Source organism: Carica papaya, chromosome 2, assembly GCF_054855325.1.
Source record: "Carica papaya isolate Zhongbai chromosome 2, ASM5485532v1, whole genome shotgun sequence".
In the NCBI taxonomy this organism is placed as follows: Eukaryota; Viridiplantae; Streptophyta; class Magnoliopsida; order Brassicales; family Caricaceae; genus Carica; species Carica papaya.
In genome coordinates this window covers 14,886,992-14,905,235 of record NC_142310.1, presented here as the reverse complement: position 1 = coordinate 14,905,235, position 18,244 = coordinate 14,886,992, and the positions used below count along the sequence as shown (strand labels likewise).

Below are 18,244 nucleotides of genomic sequence, written 5' to 3'. Positions count from 1 at the left end.
AGTGAAGAGATCATAAGATCACAAACTTGATTAGTTTTTCAATTTCATTGTTTGAGTGATTGAAGGTCTCTATAGATATTTTTTCTTTTGACAATATTTCGATTGTTAATACGATATATAAGGATGGCTACTACAAATAGTACTACACCCTTGATTGTGAAATATCGATTACTTGTTAAACCTTGTGATTTGCATAAAAGTAGGATACTCCAAATTCGAGGGTCCAAGAGTTTAATAAAACGTTCTTGGGGAAAAAAATGTGAATGAAAGATCCTATTGAATTGAATTGGGTCAACGAATCTAAAAAATAATGAGAATTCTTTATCTTTTTTAATATTTCTCTTAATTCGAAAATTCAGGATTTGAATTGATGCCTTTTCATTAATTCCTACTAAATTGCATTGATTTATCCTAAAGATTTCATTTCAATTGGAATTTAGTTATTGACCATGTATATATGTATAACTTCATGTTATTTAGTAACAATAATTTTCTCTTATTCTTAGTGTTTTTTTTCCTCTAAACTTGAGATTCGTTTGTTGTAAAAGCCGAACCTAGGATCCCTTAAATTATTTATTAAATTTGAAAAAAAATTAAAATTTAAAATAAATTAGGAAGGAATTTAAAATGTTAAAATATGTTGAATAAAATTAAAATTATTTAGGAAGTAATAGAATTCGTAAAATAATAAAACTAGACTATTAGTTAAATTATAAAATTATTCATGAATTAATAAGAATTAAATTATTAAGAAAATTAGGAAATTGGAAAATTAATTTTAAAAGAAAAGGGAATTAAATAAAATATTGTAAAATTAATTTGAAAACAAAATAAAAATAATTTTTAAAACCATAAATAAATTAAATTGGTGTTTAGGGACTTAAACACAAAAAATCAGAATTTTTAGGGGACTTTTTAGGCTTAAAAACAGGCCTAGGGACCTAATTGTAGAGAAATTCAGGAACCAGGGGCTTTATGTAAATTCAAAAAAAATTTCCATGTCACCATGTGACATGGCCATATGCTACGTGGCAGACACACAAGCCACGCTTGTGTGTGTGGTGATCCACATGTGAGGAGGATCGGATGGTATGCATGCAATGATGCAGAACGTATAGTCGTGTGGTATTATCGCGTGAATTGCGATCCAACAATGGGAAATCCTTCCCGCCTCAAATTTAAACGGATGACCAAGATCACATCTGGCCGAGCCAATCCAACGACCATCATGCATTCCCATTTCACGCGTGATCTGAAGGCCACGGGTATTTTTCACCAAGGTGTTGGTCCAATGGAGGGAAATCCTTCCCACCTCATACTCAATACGGTCAGGATCACAAGTGGTCGAGCCGATTCAATAGCCATCACGTGTTCCCACTTCATGCAAGATTCGACGGCCACGAGTGTTTCTCATCTAAGTCGATCCAACGGTTGAGAGGCCATCTCGTGCGGATCACGATCTAACGGCGTTCATGCGTATAGGCGTACAGGCGTGATGATGTTGATCTAACAATCTACGTGCAAGACGTCGATTGCACGACCATGATCATTTCCTACATGATCTAGTCAGACGGTCCAGATTTCATCTTGTTCAAACTTCCAAAAACCGATCATATTTGCATCCCACTTTCACCGATCGAACGACTTGGATCACAGATCGGGTAAAATGCCTAGATCGAGCATAGATCTAATCCAATCGTCGATATTATAGAAGAACATATTATTAAGTGCTTTAACTTAACTGTTTTCTCTAGCTACGCAAACCTAAGAAAGAAATTTGTATTAGAAAGATTCTGGTAGTCCGAGACTTTCTGGATGATTCCCAGATGAACTACTAGGACTGCTAGTGGACAGAGAAGTTGAATTCACCATAGATCTTCAACCAGGCTCCTAGCCTATTTCAGTTTTTTCTTACTGCATGAGTCGTTTTCAGATGGAGGAGTTGAGAAAATATATCAATGAATTGCAGGATAGTAGATTCATTCAACATAGTGTGTCCCCTTGGGGTGCTGGAGTCAATTTGTAAGGAAGGAGAATGAGATGTTAAAGTTATATATTGACTACAAAGGACTGAACAAGGTCACGATCAAGAACAAGTACCCCCTCCCAAGGATCAATGACCTTTTTGATCAGTTGCAAGGTGCCCAGGTCTTCTCCAAAATAGACTTGCATTTAAGTTACCATCAGTAAAGATCAAGGCAGAAGATATTCCCAAAACAGCTTTTCGAACCATGTACGGACACTATGAGTTCTTGGTCATGCCATTTGGACTAACCAACACACCAGTCATCTTCATAGATTTGATGAACAGGGTTTCAGACAATTCCTGGATCAGTTCGTCATTGTATTTATCGATGATATACCGGTCTATTCAAAAAGCAGAGAGGAACACGCTCACATTCTGACTCAGGTTTTACAGGTTCTTAGAGAAAAGAAGTTGTATACAAGTTGAGTAACTGTGGGTTCTAGCTTGAGCAGACTACTTTTCTAGGGTACATCATATCAAGGGATGGAGTGTTAGTAAACTCTGAAAAAGTTGAGGCAGTGCTCGGCTGGGAAAAATTAATCTCGATCAAGGAGATTCATAGCTTCCTGGGGATGGCAAGTTATTACCGCAGGTTTATAGAAGGATTTTCTAGTCTAGCTGCTCCTTTGACTCGACTCACATAGAAAAACGTCAAATTTGAGTGGAACGAGGACTATGAAATGAGTTTTTCAAAACTAAAGAAGCAGTTGACTACTGCACCTGTGTTGGCCTTACCAAGCAAAACAGGTGGATATATAGTTAATAGTGATGTCTCCTACCTGGAGTTGGGTTGTGTTTTGATGCAGCATGGGAAGGTCATAGCCTATGGGTCTAGGTAGTTGAAGAGTCATAAAAAAAACTACCCCACCCATGACTTAAAACTCACTGCGATTATCCATGCCTTGAAGACTTGACGCCATTACTTGTATGGGGAGACCTTTCAGGTCTATACTATTCATAAGAGCTTGAAACACATATTCACTCAAAAAGATCTCAACATGCATCAGAGAAGATGAATAAAACTCCTCAAGGACTACGACTGTAACATCTTGTATCACCCGGACAAGGGCAACGTGGTAGCCGACACACTCAGCAGAAAAAGTATAGGTATATTAGCTCACCTAATGGTTTCAGAATACAAGGCAATAGGGGCTGCACAACAGGTACAACTTCAGGACCTAAAGAGGGTCCTAGCCCGCCTGATTGTTCAGCCTAAGTTGATCCAGAGGATAAAGGAGGCCCAATCCGCCAATTCCACCCTAGCAACCCTTAAGAAAGATGCAGAACTGGGAGTTAATCTAGAATTTTGAGTCTCTGCTGATGGGCTACTTAGATTTTAGGATGTGGTGTGTATTCCATGTGACAATAAGTTGAAAAGGGACATCATGACTGAGGCCCATAGCTCAAAGTGCATCTCGGAAGCACTAAGATGTATTAAAGCATGCGACCCCAATTTTGGTGGAACGGGATAAAAAGAGTGGTCGATTTTATTTTCAAGTGTTTGGTATGTCAGCAAGACAAAGTAAAGTATCAACGCCCAAGCGGGCTACTTCAGCCATTACTAATTCTGGAGTGGAACTGGGAATACATCACAATGGATTTCGTGACATGATTGCCTAGGGCACACTCGGGACATGATGTCATTTGGGTAATTGTTGACTGGCTCACCAAATCTTCCTACTTCTTGGCCATCAAGATGACCGACCCTTTGGACAAACTAGTAAGAATATATATCCGGGAGATAGTCAAGTTAATAGAGTGTCAGTGATAGTAGTGTCCGACAGGGATCCCAGGTTCACTTCTCAATTTTGGTCTAGTTTTCAGTAAATCATGGGAACAAAACTGTCCCTTAGTACTACATTCCACCCTCATACCGACAGACAATCAGAAAGGACGATCTGCAAACTGGAGGATATGCTCCGAGCTTATGTTCTTGATTTCGGGGGCCGTTGGGACGATCATTTATTCTTAATAGAGTTCGCCTACAATAACAGCTACCAAGCAAGTATTGGCATGGCTCCGTACGAGGCGTTATATGGTCGCCCATGCAGATCGCCGATCTGTTAGAAAGAGGTGGGTCATAAAAAATTGTTCTGTCCAAATCTTGTGGAGGAGACTATAACTAAAATAGTTAAGATCAGGAAGAATATCCAGACGGCTTAGAGTAGGCAGAAGAGTTATACGGACACTCGAAAGAGAGATTTGGAATTTGAGAAAGGTGATCAGGTGTTCCTTAATGTCACTCCTTTCAAGACAATCAGTAGGTTTGGCAAGAGAGACAAACTAAATACCCAGTTTATTGGGCCATTTGAAATCTTAGACAGAATTGGCACCGCTGCCTACAAACAGGTACTACCTCCAGAACTATCCAGGAACCATAATGTGTTTCATGTGTCCATGCTATGCAAGTACAACCCAAACCCCTCTCAAGTCTTGGCCCACGAGCCCCTTTGAATCTGTCATACGAGGAGGTACCAGTGGGTATTGTGAACTGAAAGAGCAGAGTACTCCGCAATCAGAAAATTTCTTTCGTTAAAGTCATATGGCAGAATCACACAGAGAGAGATGCCACATGGGAGCTAGAATCGGACTTCAAAGCCCAATATCCCAAACTGTTTGATTGAGTGAGAAAGAGATAAATTTGAGGGACCAAATTTCTTTTAAGGGGGGAGAGTTGTAATACTTGGGCCCAAAATTTAGCCCGAGATTAATCTTAAAAAGATAAAAATAAATACATATAAATATAATTTTTATATTTATAAATTTTTATTTAATGTAAAAATTAGGAAAAAATAGATGGATGATGAAATTGAAAATAATTTTGGGAAAAAGTATGAAAATTTGGGTTCGGATGGTATTTTTGAAAGAAAAATAAAAAACTGGGGGTCAAAATATAATTTAAGAAAAATATATCACATAAGACCACCCAGTCAGTAGCCCCAACGAACTGGAGCCCACTGCGTGGCAAGGCATACTGACTCAATGCCACGTGGGAGGCCACGCTGGTAATCCACGTGACAGCGATCGGACGGTTAAGATTTGTTCTCGCATGCATGGACAAAGAGGATCCATTCCCTCTTCATGCGCAATCGGACGGTCGCGATTAAATGCAAAGAATGATCCAGATTCGTTCTCTCTTTAAATGCGATCGTACTATATAGATCAAATCGCAATGAACAGTCAATATTCATTTTCTCTTTAAACGCGATCGGACGGTCGAGATCAAACACGATAAACAGCCCAGATTAAAGGGAGACATGTATAAATATCTCACTTCACACAAACACTAACCCTAGTCGCCAAGCCCCCATCGGAGAAGAGATCTAACCGCCGCCGCACCGGAGCCACCTCCGACTGCCAAAAAATGTACAAATTTTTCCATTCGCTCGAAATTTAATTTTGAACACCCCCATGGCCAAATCAGAGTAAAAAGACAGACGGATGAGTCAGAAACTACAAGTAAAGCCCAGTGGCGCCATCGCGGGAAAAATCAAAAACTATCTCCGATGAGCTCCTTCCCGATTCTCGTTTCGTACAATTTTTTCACCATTGTATTCACCATTCTGTTTTCCATAGGTTGACCGAAGAAAAATACCTAACCACGAGGGTGAGTCGGCAGAGCCGCCGCACTGAAAAACCCCGCCGCTAGTAAGTTTCTATTTATTGACTTTTTTCGGTCAATCGAGGCCCCTTAACGTGTTTTCTCACAAGGATGAGTATGAAATTAGTCGAAGTTGGCAAAAAACTTGCTAAAAATTGCCAGTCTGGGGCAAACCGCCGTCGTGCCAGAATTCAGAAATTGGCCAGAAAAGAGTTTTAACACCAATTTTGGATTTTTGGGGTATTTTTATATACGTTAAGCATGTTTCAATTGCCGTAAGAAAATTTAGAAAACTCGAGGATCGCCAGTAGGTATAGTTGAAAGCTTAGTGTTTCAAACATCGATTCGGATAAGAATCCCTCACCTTATTCCCTGTTATGGAATTGAAGTTTAATTATAAATAATACAGCATTTTGTGTAATTTAGAAAATCTCGATAATTAATTACAGGTTACTAATGGAGCTGGAACCGGTTATTTATCACTGTGTACCCTGTTTTAACTGATTGATTAATTTTATAGTTTTAAATATATGATAATACGCTAGAGTTGGTTAGATGATTCAATTGTGTTTCCTTGATGCATGTATTGCTTGTTTTGCATGATTTACAGTTAAATTGTGAAACTGAAAATTAAAGGTAAATGAGGAATTACTTAATTAAGTGAATGAATGAATGGTAGCCTTATTAGATATCCTTGGAGATGGTGGACAGAACGGGTACATAAGAAACCCTACCGTAAACATTGCCTCATACCGGATGGGGTATCGGGATTGATATTTTGGTGCTCATACCGGATGGGATATGGGAACGGTCCGTTTCACCCTCATACCGGACGGGGTATTGAGGGATGGTATTTTTGGCACTCATACCGGACGGGGTATGGGGACGACCGGTTAGTTGACAATGTTGAATAAGGGTTCACGCATAGTTGGGACAGCCATATGCACCCCCATGAACACCAGTAGGTAAATAAAAAAGAAAAGTTATTGTTCTAGTTAATTGAATATGAGATTATGATGTTGTTTGTGTTATTACCTCTACAGGTCGGTTTTGGAAATCTCAATATAGTAAGTATGCAATAAATGATTCTATTTATGATAAATGAATTTACTTAAATTAAGAGCTCCATTAGTTATTTTTATAATTTTTACCAACCTTCATTTTTGTATCGGTGAGAAGTGTGATATTCTTACTAGGCTAGTGTAGCTCACTCTTTCATTAACCATTTCATATCAAAAGGACTAAGATCCAGATCCCGATCCACAAAAGGGTTGTGAATAGGATGCTCAGTTGTTTACTTTCTATTTGTTTCTTTGATTTTTTCATTTGTTCTTTTAGAATGATCATTCTCGTATCCCTATTGGGTATTCTATATTATTGTGTAAGGAATGTAAACCCTAACTCTATTATTTCGCTTCTGCATTTAATTTATGATTCTATTTCTTTTTAAGTTCCGGGTCGTTGCATAATGTCCCACACTTTAATGGAGTTGTGGACATCGAGACATATAATTTCATAGATAATTTGTAATTTAATTCACAATGATGCAGATGAATAATTACATCATCTCAATCCCTTGAAATTATACAAAATATTATTATACAAAATATATGAGTCCTTGACTTCACAAAATAAATTTTATAATATAATAAGGTTTTTAAGGTTCAATTAACTTTATAGTAGAGTCTCCAAATATCCAAAACAATACTTCTTCACTGCCCCTTACTAGTCCTGGGCTTGCTCTTAATTATCTTGATCTGAAATTGAGATATGAATTGGGGGTGAGTTGTGAATAGGTCACCAACGTCCAAAAAGATGATAAAGGTAACTTAATTACATTACAACAGAAATTTACATCCCATAAAAATATACTGGTAACACCCCTGAACCTATATGGATGACTATACTAAAATTTTAATTTTATTTCTGAATGATTTTTATACATAAATGATTTTTTAAAATTTTATTTTGATTCAAGGAATTTTAAAAAAATGTGAACAAAAAAGGAGTAGAAAAAAAAAGCAGGAACTAAGGCAAATGCTCACGGGCAACCTGCAAGACTGCCTCATGGGCACTTGACACGTGGCAATTGGGCAGAAGTTGCCCATCAAACCAGTCAGTCACAAGGCTGACCAACGGTTGAGGAAGCTTGCAAGTGATCTAACGGATCACATGTATCGCTCTTCGCCTATAAAATGCGATCAAATCCCCCTCTCTCTCATTTTCTTCTTATTCCTTCGTCTTCTTCATTCGCGAGAGAGAGAGAGAGAGGCTTCGATAGAGAGGGAGAGTGATACCATAAGGAAATCACCAAAGGATCGTGCACTCCATCCGTCCTCACCGTGCAAAATCGATTAAGCTTGATCGCATGGTGAGTTTGCTTCCCTTTTTCCAAGTTCTGTTCTTCTTTTCATAGTGTTAAACCACACACCTGAGATTTCTTCTTTTTCTTTTCTTATTCTCTTCCCCTGTCTCTATCATCTGTAGATTTTTTCTACAACTCAAGAGCATTTCTGCAACACGTTGCCGCAGCGAGCTCTCCTCTTTGAAGCACCGCATGTGACTTTCTTTTTTGAAATTTGAGGACTCTACACCGAAGGTAAGGGACCTAGTATTTCTTTGCATGCTTCAATTACTTATTTCTATGATTTTAAAACCACAAAAATGGATAGAATTGTATTTGCATGTGATTTTAGAATACATGGCCTTTGTTTGATGATTGTTTCAGTTTAAATGCAAATGGAGTATGAAATTAGTATGCATGATGTTTCTGTAATGATGGTTAATGATTTTGATTGAAAATGAGACAGAACACATGGTAAAATTTACAATAATGGGTTCGGATTTAGTGAAGGCAAGACTGTACCGAGGTGTGTAAGTGTTAGTATGCACACGAGGATCCATGCATCTGCATGTGCACGCATGCATAGCCCTGTAAAGCATCCCAGCATGCCAAGAGGCCCACACGCGTGCGATTGTACTACATGACCAAGTGTCCGCATGCACTGTGCGTAGGAAAGACTTGTCCCAATAAGCCGAATTACCAAGACAACTTCCCCATGGCATGTTGTGTGTGCAAGATGCCATATAACTGGGCCTGCTTGGCACACCCACGTGTGCGGCAACCTAATTGGGCTTGGGTTTGGGCCCTCAGCCTCGCCCACAAAGTGATAGCCAATAGGGTTTTCCCAATGGGCCTCGGTCCATAAAAGAAACTCGGTGGCCCGGGTGTCTAAGGACCCTAACGGTCTGGGTTTTGAGCCTTGGTGGGCTAAAAGCCTTTTAGGAATCCTAACAGATCTGTGTTTGATTTGGGTTAGGCCTCTATGGGCTGGGTTTTTTAAATGGACCTTAACCAATCTAGGTAAGTTAAATAGGCCCTCAATTTAGGCTAGGTTAGTAAACGGGTTGGGTCGGTCAATGGATCCCGAACGGGTTCGAGTCTGGTTGAGGTAAACATATCCATTTTAGATCCAGGTTCAAGTCAAAGGTTTCTCATCATACCCAATTTAGGTTAAATGATCTCTTTTAGGTTCGGGTTTTGTCAAACTGGTCCTCTCTAGATTCAGGTCGATTTAAGAGCCCTTAATGGCTGAGATAATTCGAAAGATCCCTTTCAGGTCCGATTACTTTTAATGGGCCCTTGGTGGGTTGGTTTTGTCTAAAAGGCATTTTTTAGTCTGGGTTTAGGTAAAGAGTTCCATGAAGTCTGAATTGGTTAAAAATCTAATTGTTTTGAAATCTATTATTGAACTAAAATCCTACGTTCTGTCTAAAAATAAATAAATGACTGAAATCCATTAACCGATATCACTGAAGGTTATCTGATCTAACCATTACTGAATGTTGGTGAATCACTCCCTATAAATGGTATTAGTATCCCCTTTGACAAAAGCAAATTACAATTGATTATAGGGGCCATAATGGCGCTGTAATGCCCTGGTCATAGAATATGGATCGATTGATCGTATTGTATTGCACTATTTCCAAGTATAGTGGTAGTCAGGGATCCCCTCTACCTTAGTTGATATAGGCCCTAACGGCTTCGCACGAAGATATGTAAAATTGAACAAAAAGAAACGATTGATCTATTAGGTCTAGGATTTTTGTCGATGTTTATTGCTTATTTACAGTTTTTCTTCTTGTTGACACATGTTTCTCATTGTTCTGTCATTATACCTATGATTTTGGGTATGTATTTTAAATAATCTTCGTAACTAAATCAAAAGGTTTTTATGAAATTCCTAAACAGGTGATGTCTGACGATCTCTAAATGTAAGGTTAATTTGATTATAGTGGTACGAGGTAGTTTACTTTTAAAAATAAAACCAACTCTTAAAACATTAATAATGTGGTTTAAATATTGTCTCCCTTACTGAGTTTTATGGAACTCACCCATAATCTATTTTTCCTAGATGATGTTGATAATGAATACCTGCCTCTCCATTTGCCTCTAGATGCTTGCTTGGATCCCTTTGCAGACTAGTAGACAACGAGTGCTTCTTATTTTATTGTACTATGATAGAATCGTTCTTGTATTTGTAGAATTAACTTAACCTTATTTTGTAAAGTGCATAACTAAGTCCTTAACCTCAGTGATGTACATTTGGTATATGTAAGCGATGATTTACTTCCGCTGATGTATATGTTATTTCTTGTACTCGTATATGTTCTATTATCGACACCAATGCCTTACCAAGTACTAGGACATCATAGGTGGTATAAGAGCATGATTCCCGGACATCCCTTATACTGAGATTTAGAATTTGAGCTTAAAAGTCTATACTACTATCTTAGAACAATGATCTTCCTTTAGACCTTAGTGAACTGAGTCTTTGTTAAATCATTGTCTCCCTTTTGTAGGATGATATGACCAAGGGGAGACCATCAGTAAAAAAATTCAAAACCAAGGATGCTCCAAGTAGGGCATAATATATTGAATTATTCTGAGCTATCCAGGGTTTGACCGCTACCCTGGGTCACAATAAAGCTCATAATATCGGCCACCCTCCTCCTATAAACAATCACCACCCCAAGATCATGGGATTTCCCACAACATCTTGGAGTTTTGAAAGTTGAACCCTCCCTAGTTTGATGGCAAACCAAACCCCATGGTAGCTAAGGCATGGATCATGCAGATCGAGAAGCTCTTCTTAGTTTTGGAGCTTACGAAAGTAGAAGGTCCCTTTGGCCGCTTTTCTGTTCACTGTGGAGGTCAAACACGGGTGGCATCTTAAGAAGGATACTCTACTAATATCAACCACTTAGGACCAGTTTTTGGATGCCTTTCTGAAGAATTTCTTTCCAGTATATATCTGCAAGAAAAAAGAGGAAGAATTTCAGGACTTGCATCAAGGTAACCTATCAGTGAATCATTATGCTATGACATTCGTCCAGTTGTCCAGATTTAACCCAGAGCCCATTGCCACCAAAGCCAAGAAGGCTAAAAAATTCTTAAAGGGTCTTAGGGCCGATATCTTTGACAGGGTAGCCACGATGAAGCCGACCACCTATGGAGAGGCCCTAGAGAATGTTAAGTAAGTCGAGGAACCCCTCGCTACATGCTACCGACACATGCAGATTATGAGTGCCTAGCATCAATAGAAAAGGAAGTAGATATAATAAGATCGTACTGAGAAATGGCCCAGGACAGCTCCCATTATAATTATTACATCACCTCAACCTCTAGGGAATCCCTCCCAGCCTACTCAAGTTTACTCCTATTGTGGTAAGAACCATGGCAACTGCCGTTGTTACAAGCTAGGAAATGTTTGTTACAAGTGCAAAAATACCTAGCATTTCATGAGGGACTATCCCCAGAAGCCTAGAGACGTTGCCAGACTCATTGCTAGAAGAAGGATCTTTTATCTTGATAAACTAGGTGTCGTAGTGACTCTAGTTATCATTTAGGATATACTCTTTATCCATAACTCTATTGTTTGTGCTTTGATTGATATTCATGCTACCCATTCCTTTATGTCTCATGATTTTGCAAAATAATTAGCAGTAGAATCCGAACCATTAAAACAACCCTTAACTACAGAAACACCATCTAGAGGACCTCTAGAGGCTCGTGTAGTGTACAAAGCTTGTAGGGTTGGGGTTGTTAATAAGGAAAAATGACCATAGCTCTTATACTCTTGGATTTTTCTACTTTTGATATGACTTTGGGATATGGATTGGCGGAAGCTTGTCATGCCGTTATTGATTGTCATGATAAAACTGTAACTCTTCGTTCTTCTGGTAATGAAAATATTTCTTAATTTTATATAAAATCCCATTTGTTGTTATTTAAATGTTTTGACTCTTACATATATAAAAGGTATTCAACTGAAATTTTTGCATAAATTATTTGTCTATTTCCTAACCTTTGTTGCCTAGGCAAATGATTTCTGAAAGTGAGATACAATCAATTTTGGTTGTACGTGACTACTTGAACATATTTCCTGAAAAACTCCTAGGTCTACTGGCTTGATGAGAAATTGAGTTCTCCATCGAACTAGTTCCAAGGACACAACCTATCTTGAAGGCCACCTACCGTATGGGCCATGTGGAACTACATGAATTAAATCGCTAATTGATTGCACTGCGATAGAAAATGTTTATTCAACCTAGAAATTCTCCATGGGGAGCCCCAATTTTGTAAACCAAGAAGAAGGTTGGAACCCTTCGATTGTGCATTGATTACAGGGAACGCAATGGGGTGATAATCAAGAGCAAGTACCCATGCCCCATATTGATGACTTGTTCGACCAATTATAGGATGCGTCAGTCTTCTCCAAGATTAACTACAGGTCAAGTTATCATCAATTGAGGGTTAAAATCGAAGATGTTCCTAAAACGACATTTTGTTATCGGTATGGCCATTTCGAGTTTTGAGTCATGTCGTTTGGGCTAATTAATGCCCCAACTATCTTCATGGATCTTATGAACAGGATTTTCAAGCATGTTTTAGGTGATTTTGTCATTGTTTTTATTGATGACATTCTCATGTACTCCAAAAACCGAGATGATCATGTTATCCATCTATCTTATATTTTGAGAACTCTCTGATAGCAAAAGTTGTATGTCAAATTCAATAAGTGCTATTTTGGTTGGTCCGACGATGGCGTTTTTATTGACCCCTATAAGGTTGAGGTAGTGATCAATTGGAATTAGTTGATTAATGTCACCGAGGTCCAAAGCTTCTTGGCATTGGCAAGATACTACCAACACTTTATCGAAGGCTTTTCTTACATCTCTGCTCTTTTGACCTGCCTTATTAGGAAGGGTGTTCAATTCTATTAGGATCTCAGTTGCAATGAGAGTTTTGTTGAACTCAAGCACTGGTTAACTACTACCCCGGTCTTGATTCTGCTAGATAATGCTAGTGGATTTAAGGTATATTGTGATGAATCCCACATTAGCCTAGGTTGCGTGCTCATACAACATGGTTGGGTAGTAGCCTATGGTTTCCAGCAGTTGAAACACATAAACATAACTACTCCACTCACGACCCTGAGTTGGGGGTCATTATATTTGCTCTCAAAATATGGCGACACTATTTGTACGAACAAACTTTTGATATTTGTACAGATCATAAAAGTTTGAAGTACTTTTTTTCTTAGCGAGAACTCAACATGAGATAGAGACGTTGGATTGATCGATTGAAAAATTATGACTGCAAAATCTTATACCATCAAGGTAAAGGAAATGTTGTTACAAATGCCTTGAGTAGGAATAAGGTTGCCATGTTGGCCACAATCTTGACCTCCTGTTTGAAACTGCTCGAGGTAGTTCAGGAACTTTGGTTGAGTTATCATGGTGAAGGTGTTTACTTTGCTCAAATTCTAGCCCAGCCCACTATCATCTAGAGAATTTAGAAAGCCCAGTCTATGGATCCTGATGTGCAGAAATAGAAAGAGAAGTTAAATCCTGTAGTTTAGTCCGATTTCAGAATATCTGATAATGACATCATTGCATTCCAAGAACAATTGTGTGTGCCCAACGACTCCGAGCTCAGATTGGACATTCTCAAGGAGGCTCACGCCACTAAGCTGGCTATCCATCCTCGTAGCACAAAAATGTATCAAGATCTGAAACATCACTTTTAGTACCAAGTATTAAGTGTGACATTGTTGACTTTATCTCCAGATGTCTTACATGCAAACAGCTTAAGGTGAAACATCAAAGGCCTAGTGGCTTACTTCAGGGTCTTCCTATTCCAGAATGGAAGTGGGAATACATGACTATGGACTTCGTCACTGGATTGCTAGGAACGGGATTAACACTTAATGCACTTTGGGTCATAGTCGATAGATTGATCAAATCGGCTCATTTCTTTTTCATGAAAACCACGGATTCAGTTAGTAAGCTGGTTGGATTGTATGATCAGGAGATAGTCAAACTCTGTGGTGTTCTAATTTTTATAATATCCGACAGGGACCCCCCTTTCACAACCCAATTTTATACCTATTTCCAGAAAGCTCTAAGCACCAGTGTATCCTTCAGCATAGCCTACCATCCACAAACCGAATATTAATCCAAAAGAAGCATTCAGGCACTAGAGGACATGTCACACGTTTGCAACTCGACTTTGGTGGTAGATGGGATTGCCACCTACCCTTGATCGAGTTTTCCAACAACAATAGCTACCACTCCAGTATTAGCATAACTCCTTATGAAGCACTTAATGGTCAGCCTTGTCAATCTCTTACTTGCTGGAGCGAAGTTAGAAATGGACGATGTCTGAAGACCGACCTTATCCAAAAAATAGCAAGTAAGATCATTCTCATTCGCAAGCATCTTGTTCTCTGCTCAAACTCGAAAAGAGTTATGCCAAAAACTGCATAAAGGATTCAACGTTCGAAGTGGGTCACGGTATTCTCCTCAAGGTTTACCCATACAAGGAAAGCATGCATTTTGACAAGTGAGGAAAACTAAGTCCTCGTTTTATTTTACCTTTCAAGGTTTTGGAGTGTATTGGTCCAATGGCTTAACGTATTGCCTTGCCACCGGAATTCATGGGTTTACATGATGTCTTCCATGTCTCAATGCTTATGAAGTATCACATGATCCTCCTCATGTCATTCTATAACAACGACTTCTCTTTTGCTCGAACATGTCTTATCTAGAATACCCTGTCAAAATCATCGACCGACAAGAGAAGGTCTTGAAAAAAAAGGCCATTCTTATGGTCAAGGTTGTGTGGGAGAATCACTCTTCTGATGAGGCCACTTGGGAACTAGAAGACGAGATGTGGAAGAAGCATCCTAAGATTTTTTGAATTTTCAAATTTAGAGGACCAAATTTTTTATAGAAGGGGAGGATGTAACACGCCCGAACCTATATGGATGACTAGACTAAAATTTTCATTTTGTTTTACCATTTTATTTCCGAATGATTTTTATATGTAAATTATGTTTTTGAGTTTTATTTTGTTTCATGAAATTGTAAAAAAATGTTAAGGAAAAATATGACATCCCAAGTGCTGATTAAGGCAAATGGGTGTGAGATACAGATTCAAAATAATGAATGCGTGATACTATTTATGCAGTGGAATAAAATTATTACAAATCCCTTACAAATACATATGAGTTCCAATACAGAAATATACTAAGACCAGAAGTTGCTACAAAATACAAAACAAAACATAAGGGTTACTTCTTTCACTATGCTATTGGACTCATCAGAGTGCGGAAAAAATCATGCACTAAGACTTGTGGATCCACGGGATCCTCATAGACTTCCAAGGGTATATCAGCCTGTGATTCCTCATTTTCTTCCTAATCTGCGAGGGAGGGGGCATGGAAAGAGTGAATTTCATATGCTTAGTAAGGAAAACAATATTAAATTAAAATTATAAGATTTTAAAAGTTAATTATTTTAACTTACCATTTAACCTCCTCGTTTACGTATCTCAAATTATGAAAAACCATTTATTTGTTAAGAAAATAATATGTTAATAAGGACAACCAAACATACATCATGCCAGATAATAGAAAAAATCAAATAAATCATGAAATGCTCAAATTTTTGTATCATGCTTCATGAAGTCATTACAACTTCCATCTCTGATGGCAGATATAGATTTTCAACTACCCAAGTGGAATGACCATATCAGATATAGATACGACAATTTGTTCAGCCATATTTTCAGCTAACCAAACCATGGTACAATCTATGACCGCGGTCGTACTAGTCATAGTGGCCCTAAAAGATATATGTAGTCGCGATATTACTTAACCACAGGTGACACCTACAGATAGTGCGATACCACTCTCGTCAGAGGGTACGCTGTCATTCACTGGGAGCGATCCTTTTATGTCTTTTCAGACAAGATAGGGGAGGAAAAAATAGATACCCCAAAGGCCAAGAGAAACAGATACTCCTCAGAGATAAAAAGGCTAACAAGACTCTTGATGCAATATGCATGTCAATACATATACACTTTGGACCATACAGGCTCATTCCACTTTTCTCTTTTTTTTTTATTTTATAGTTTTTACTGTTACCGATTTACATATTATATTTATTACATGCAAATTCATCAAGTGTCTGCAATTCACATAGCATACTTGAAAACAAGAATAATTCGACTTAATTGAACACAGAGACATACAAAACAAGTAAAACAACAATAATATTAATTTAGTTTATCTAAAAATACTCATTAAGACATCAAAAAAATACTAGATTCCTTACCAAAACTTTGATCTTTTTCAACTTCACCATTCTCCTTTCTTTCTCTTCTTCTCTCACTAGGCTACTATCTCTCCCTCTCTCTCTATAAATCTTTGAAAAATGGAAGAATGGAAGTGTGAAGAAGAAGGGAAGGGGAAGGGCAATTTATAGAGTTTTAAAACTGTTAGATTCACGCCAAGTGGCAAAATCTGGTGAAGAGAGAAGAGAAAAAGATGTGTGACACGAAAAATGAGGGAGGAGGGCCTCCTCCACTGGTGACCGAGGTGTGCCGCCTAAGGCAGAAGCGGTGCACTGCCCAAGGTGGCAGTGCCCCGGTCGAGGTGCTACAGGCTAGCCTGTAGACGCACAGAGTAGTGTGCACGCGTGTAGGCCCAGGCGCACAGGGCTTATCCATGCAAGCCTGCTGCGTGGATGACGCGTGCAAAGTGTGCGGCGCCTATCCATGCGCGTAGGTCTTGACCCCATACCGTACGTACGGACGTGGGCGTGTGCGTGCGGATAGGACATGCGCCCTATGCACATGTCCCGTGGCTACTATGCACGCATACGCGCGCATAAGGTGCCCAACACCCGCGCCGGTAACTTAACTCATTGTGGGATGTTTCCCAGGGATTTTCTTTTTGATTCACTATTTTCTGATTTTTTTCTCAATTTTTATATTTAATTTAAATGAGTTAGACTTAAAATTAAATAAAATAAATTAAAATAAGATTAATTAAAATAAAATTAAATAAATAAAAATAAACTAAAACTACAAAATACGATAAATATTAAGTAGTCTAAATTAATTTAGTTTAACGTGGTCAAAAACCCGAATAAATAAGATTTCCAAATTATTTAAGAACAGTGATGGGCGGGGTGTTTCATCCCCCCATTTTAAACAAAATTTTTCCCTAAATTTGTCTCGAATAAGTCTAGATACTTTTTCCTTATTTCGTCCTCCAACTACCACATCGCTTCTTCCGAGGCATGATAATGCGATCATACCTTCACCATGGGAATTGTCTTGTTACGCAAGCCCTTATCGGTCTACCCAATAATCTCTACAGGAACCTCCTCATAAGTCAAGTCAGCTTGTACCTACATCTCATCGCGATGAATAATATGAAAAGGATCAAGGTGGTAACTCTTGAGCATCAAGACATGAAATACATCATGTAGACCAGCGAACACTCGGGATAGAGTGAGGCGATATGCCATGGGTCTAATGCGCTCGATGATCGAAAAAGGTCCCACATAACGAGGGCTCAACTTTCCCCTCTTCCCAAACCGCATCTTGCCTTTGTAAGGGTAGACTTTTAGGAAAATTTGGTCTCCTACGGTAAACTCCAGGGGTCACTTACATTTGTCAGTGTAACTTTTTTGGCAGCTCTGGGCAACTGCCAAATTCTTACAAATGGTTGCGACATTCTCAATGGTCTCTTGAATGAAGTCTGGTCCTAAGTGCTGCTGGTTCTCGACTTTACTCTAGTAAGTAGGCGAATGGCATGGCCTTGCATACAAAGCTTCATACGGGGCCATACCGATACTGGAATGATAACTGTTATTATAAGTGAATTAACAAAGAGGAAGATACTCATACCAGTTATCACCAAAGTTGAGAACACAGGCACACAATATATCTTCCAATATCTAGATCGTACATTCTAACTGACCATCCATCTGGGGATGATAAGCGGTGCTGAAGTACAACCCATATCCCAGAGCTTCTTGAAAGTTGTCCCAAAATTGAGAAGTGAACCAGAGATCACGATCAGACACAATGGATGAGGGAACTTCATGAAGTCGAATAATCTCATCAACATATAGGTGGGCTAACTTACTGGTGGAGTCTGTGGTTCGAATAGGCACAAAATAGGCAATCTTGGTCAGCCTATCCACGATGGCCCAGATGGCATTTTAACTAGAACAAGTCCTGGGCAATCTGGTGACAA

General features: G+C 38.7%; 1 protein-coding gene across 1 annotated transcript; it reads left to right on the top strand.

Moving 5' to 3' along the window:
- The first annotated feature begins 11,746 nt into the window (after positions 1–11,746).
- LOC148268795 (uncharacterized) lies at positions 11,747–14,459 on the top strand. The gene is made up of 5 exons (XM_088212108.1): positions 11,747–11,870; positions 12,583–12,644; positions 12,915–13,007; positions 13,780–13,983; positions 14,049–14,459. The coding sequence occupies exons 1-5, from the start codon at positions 11,747–11,749 to the stop codon at positions 14,457–14,459; spliced, it is 894 nt and encodes a 297-aa protein (XP_088068234.1).
- The last annotated feature ends 3,785 nt before the right edge of the window (positions 14,460–18,244 follow it).

What these genes read in the sequence shown, in the direction of transcription:
- LOC148268795 (XM_088212108.1), top strand. Translation starts at nt 11,747, where the DNA reads ATGACCATAGCTCTTATACTCTTGGATTTTTCTACTTTTGATATGACT. An exon ending in TGTAACTCTTCGTTCTTCTG is followed by an intron (nt 11,871 to 12,582) that starts GTAATGAAAATA and finishes AGCATGTTTTAG; the next exon opens with GTGATTTTGTCATTGTTTTT. An exon ending in CGGATTCAGTTAGTAAGCTG is followed by an intron (nt 13,984 to 14,048) that starts GTTGGATTGTAT and finishes AATATCCGACAG; the next exon opens with GGACCCCCCTTTCACAACCC.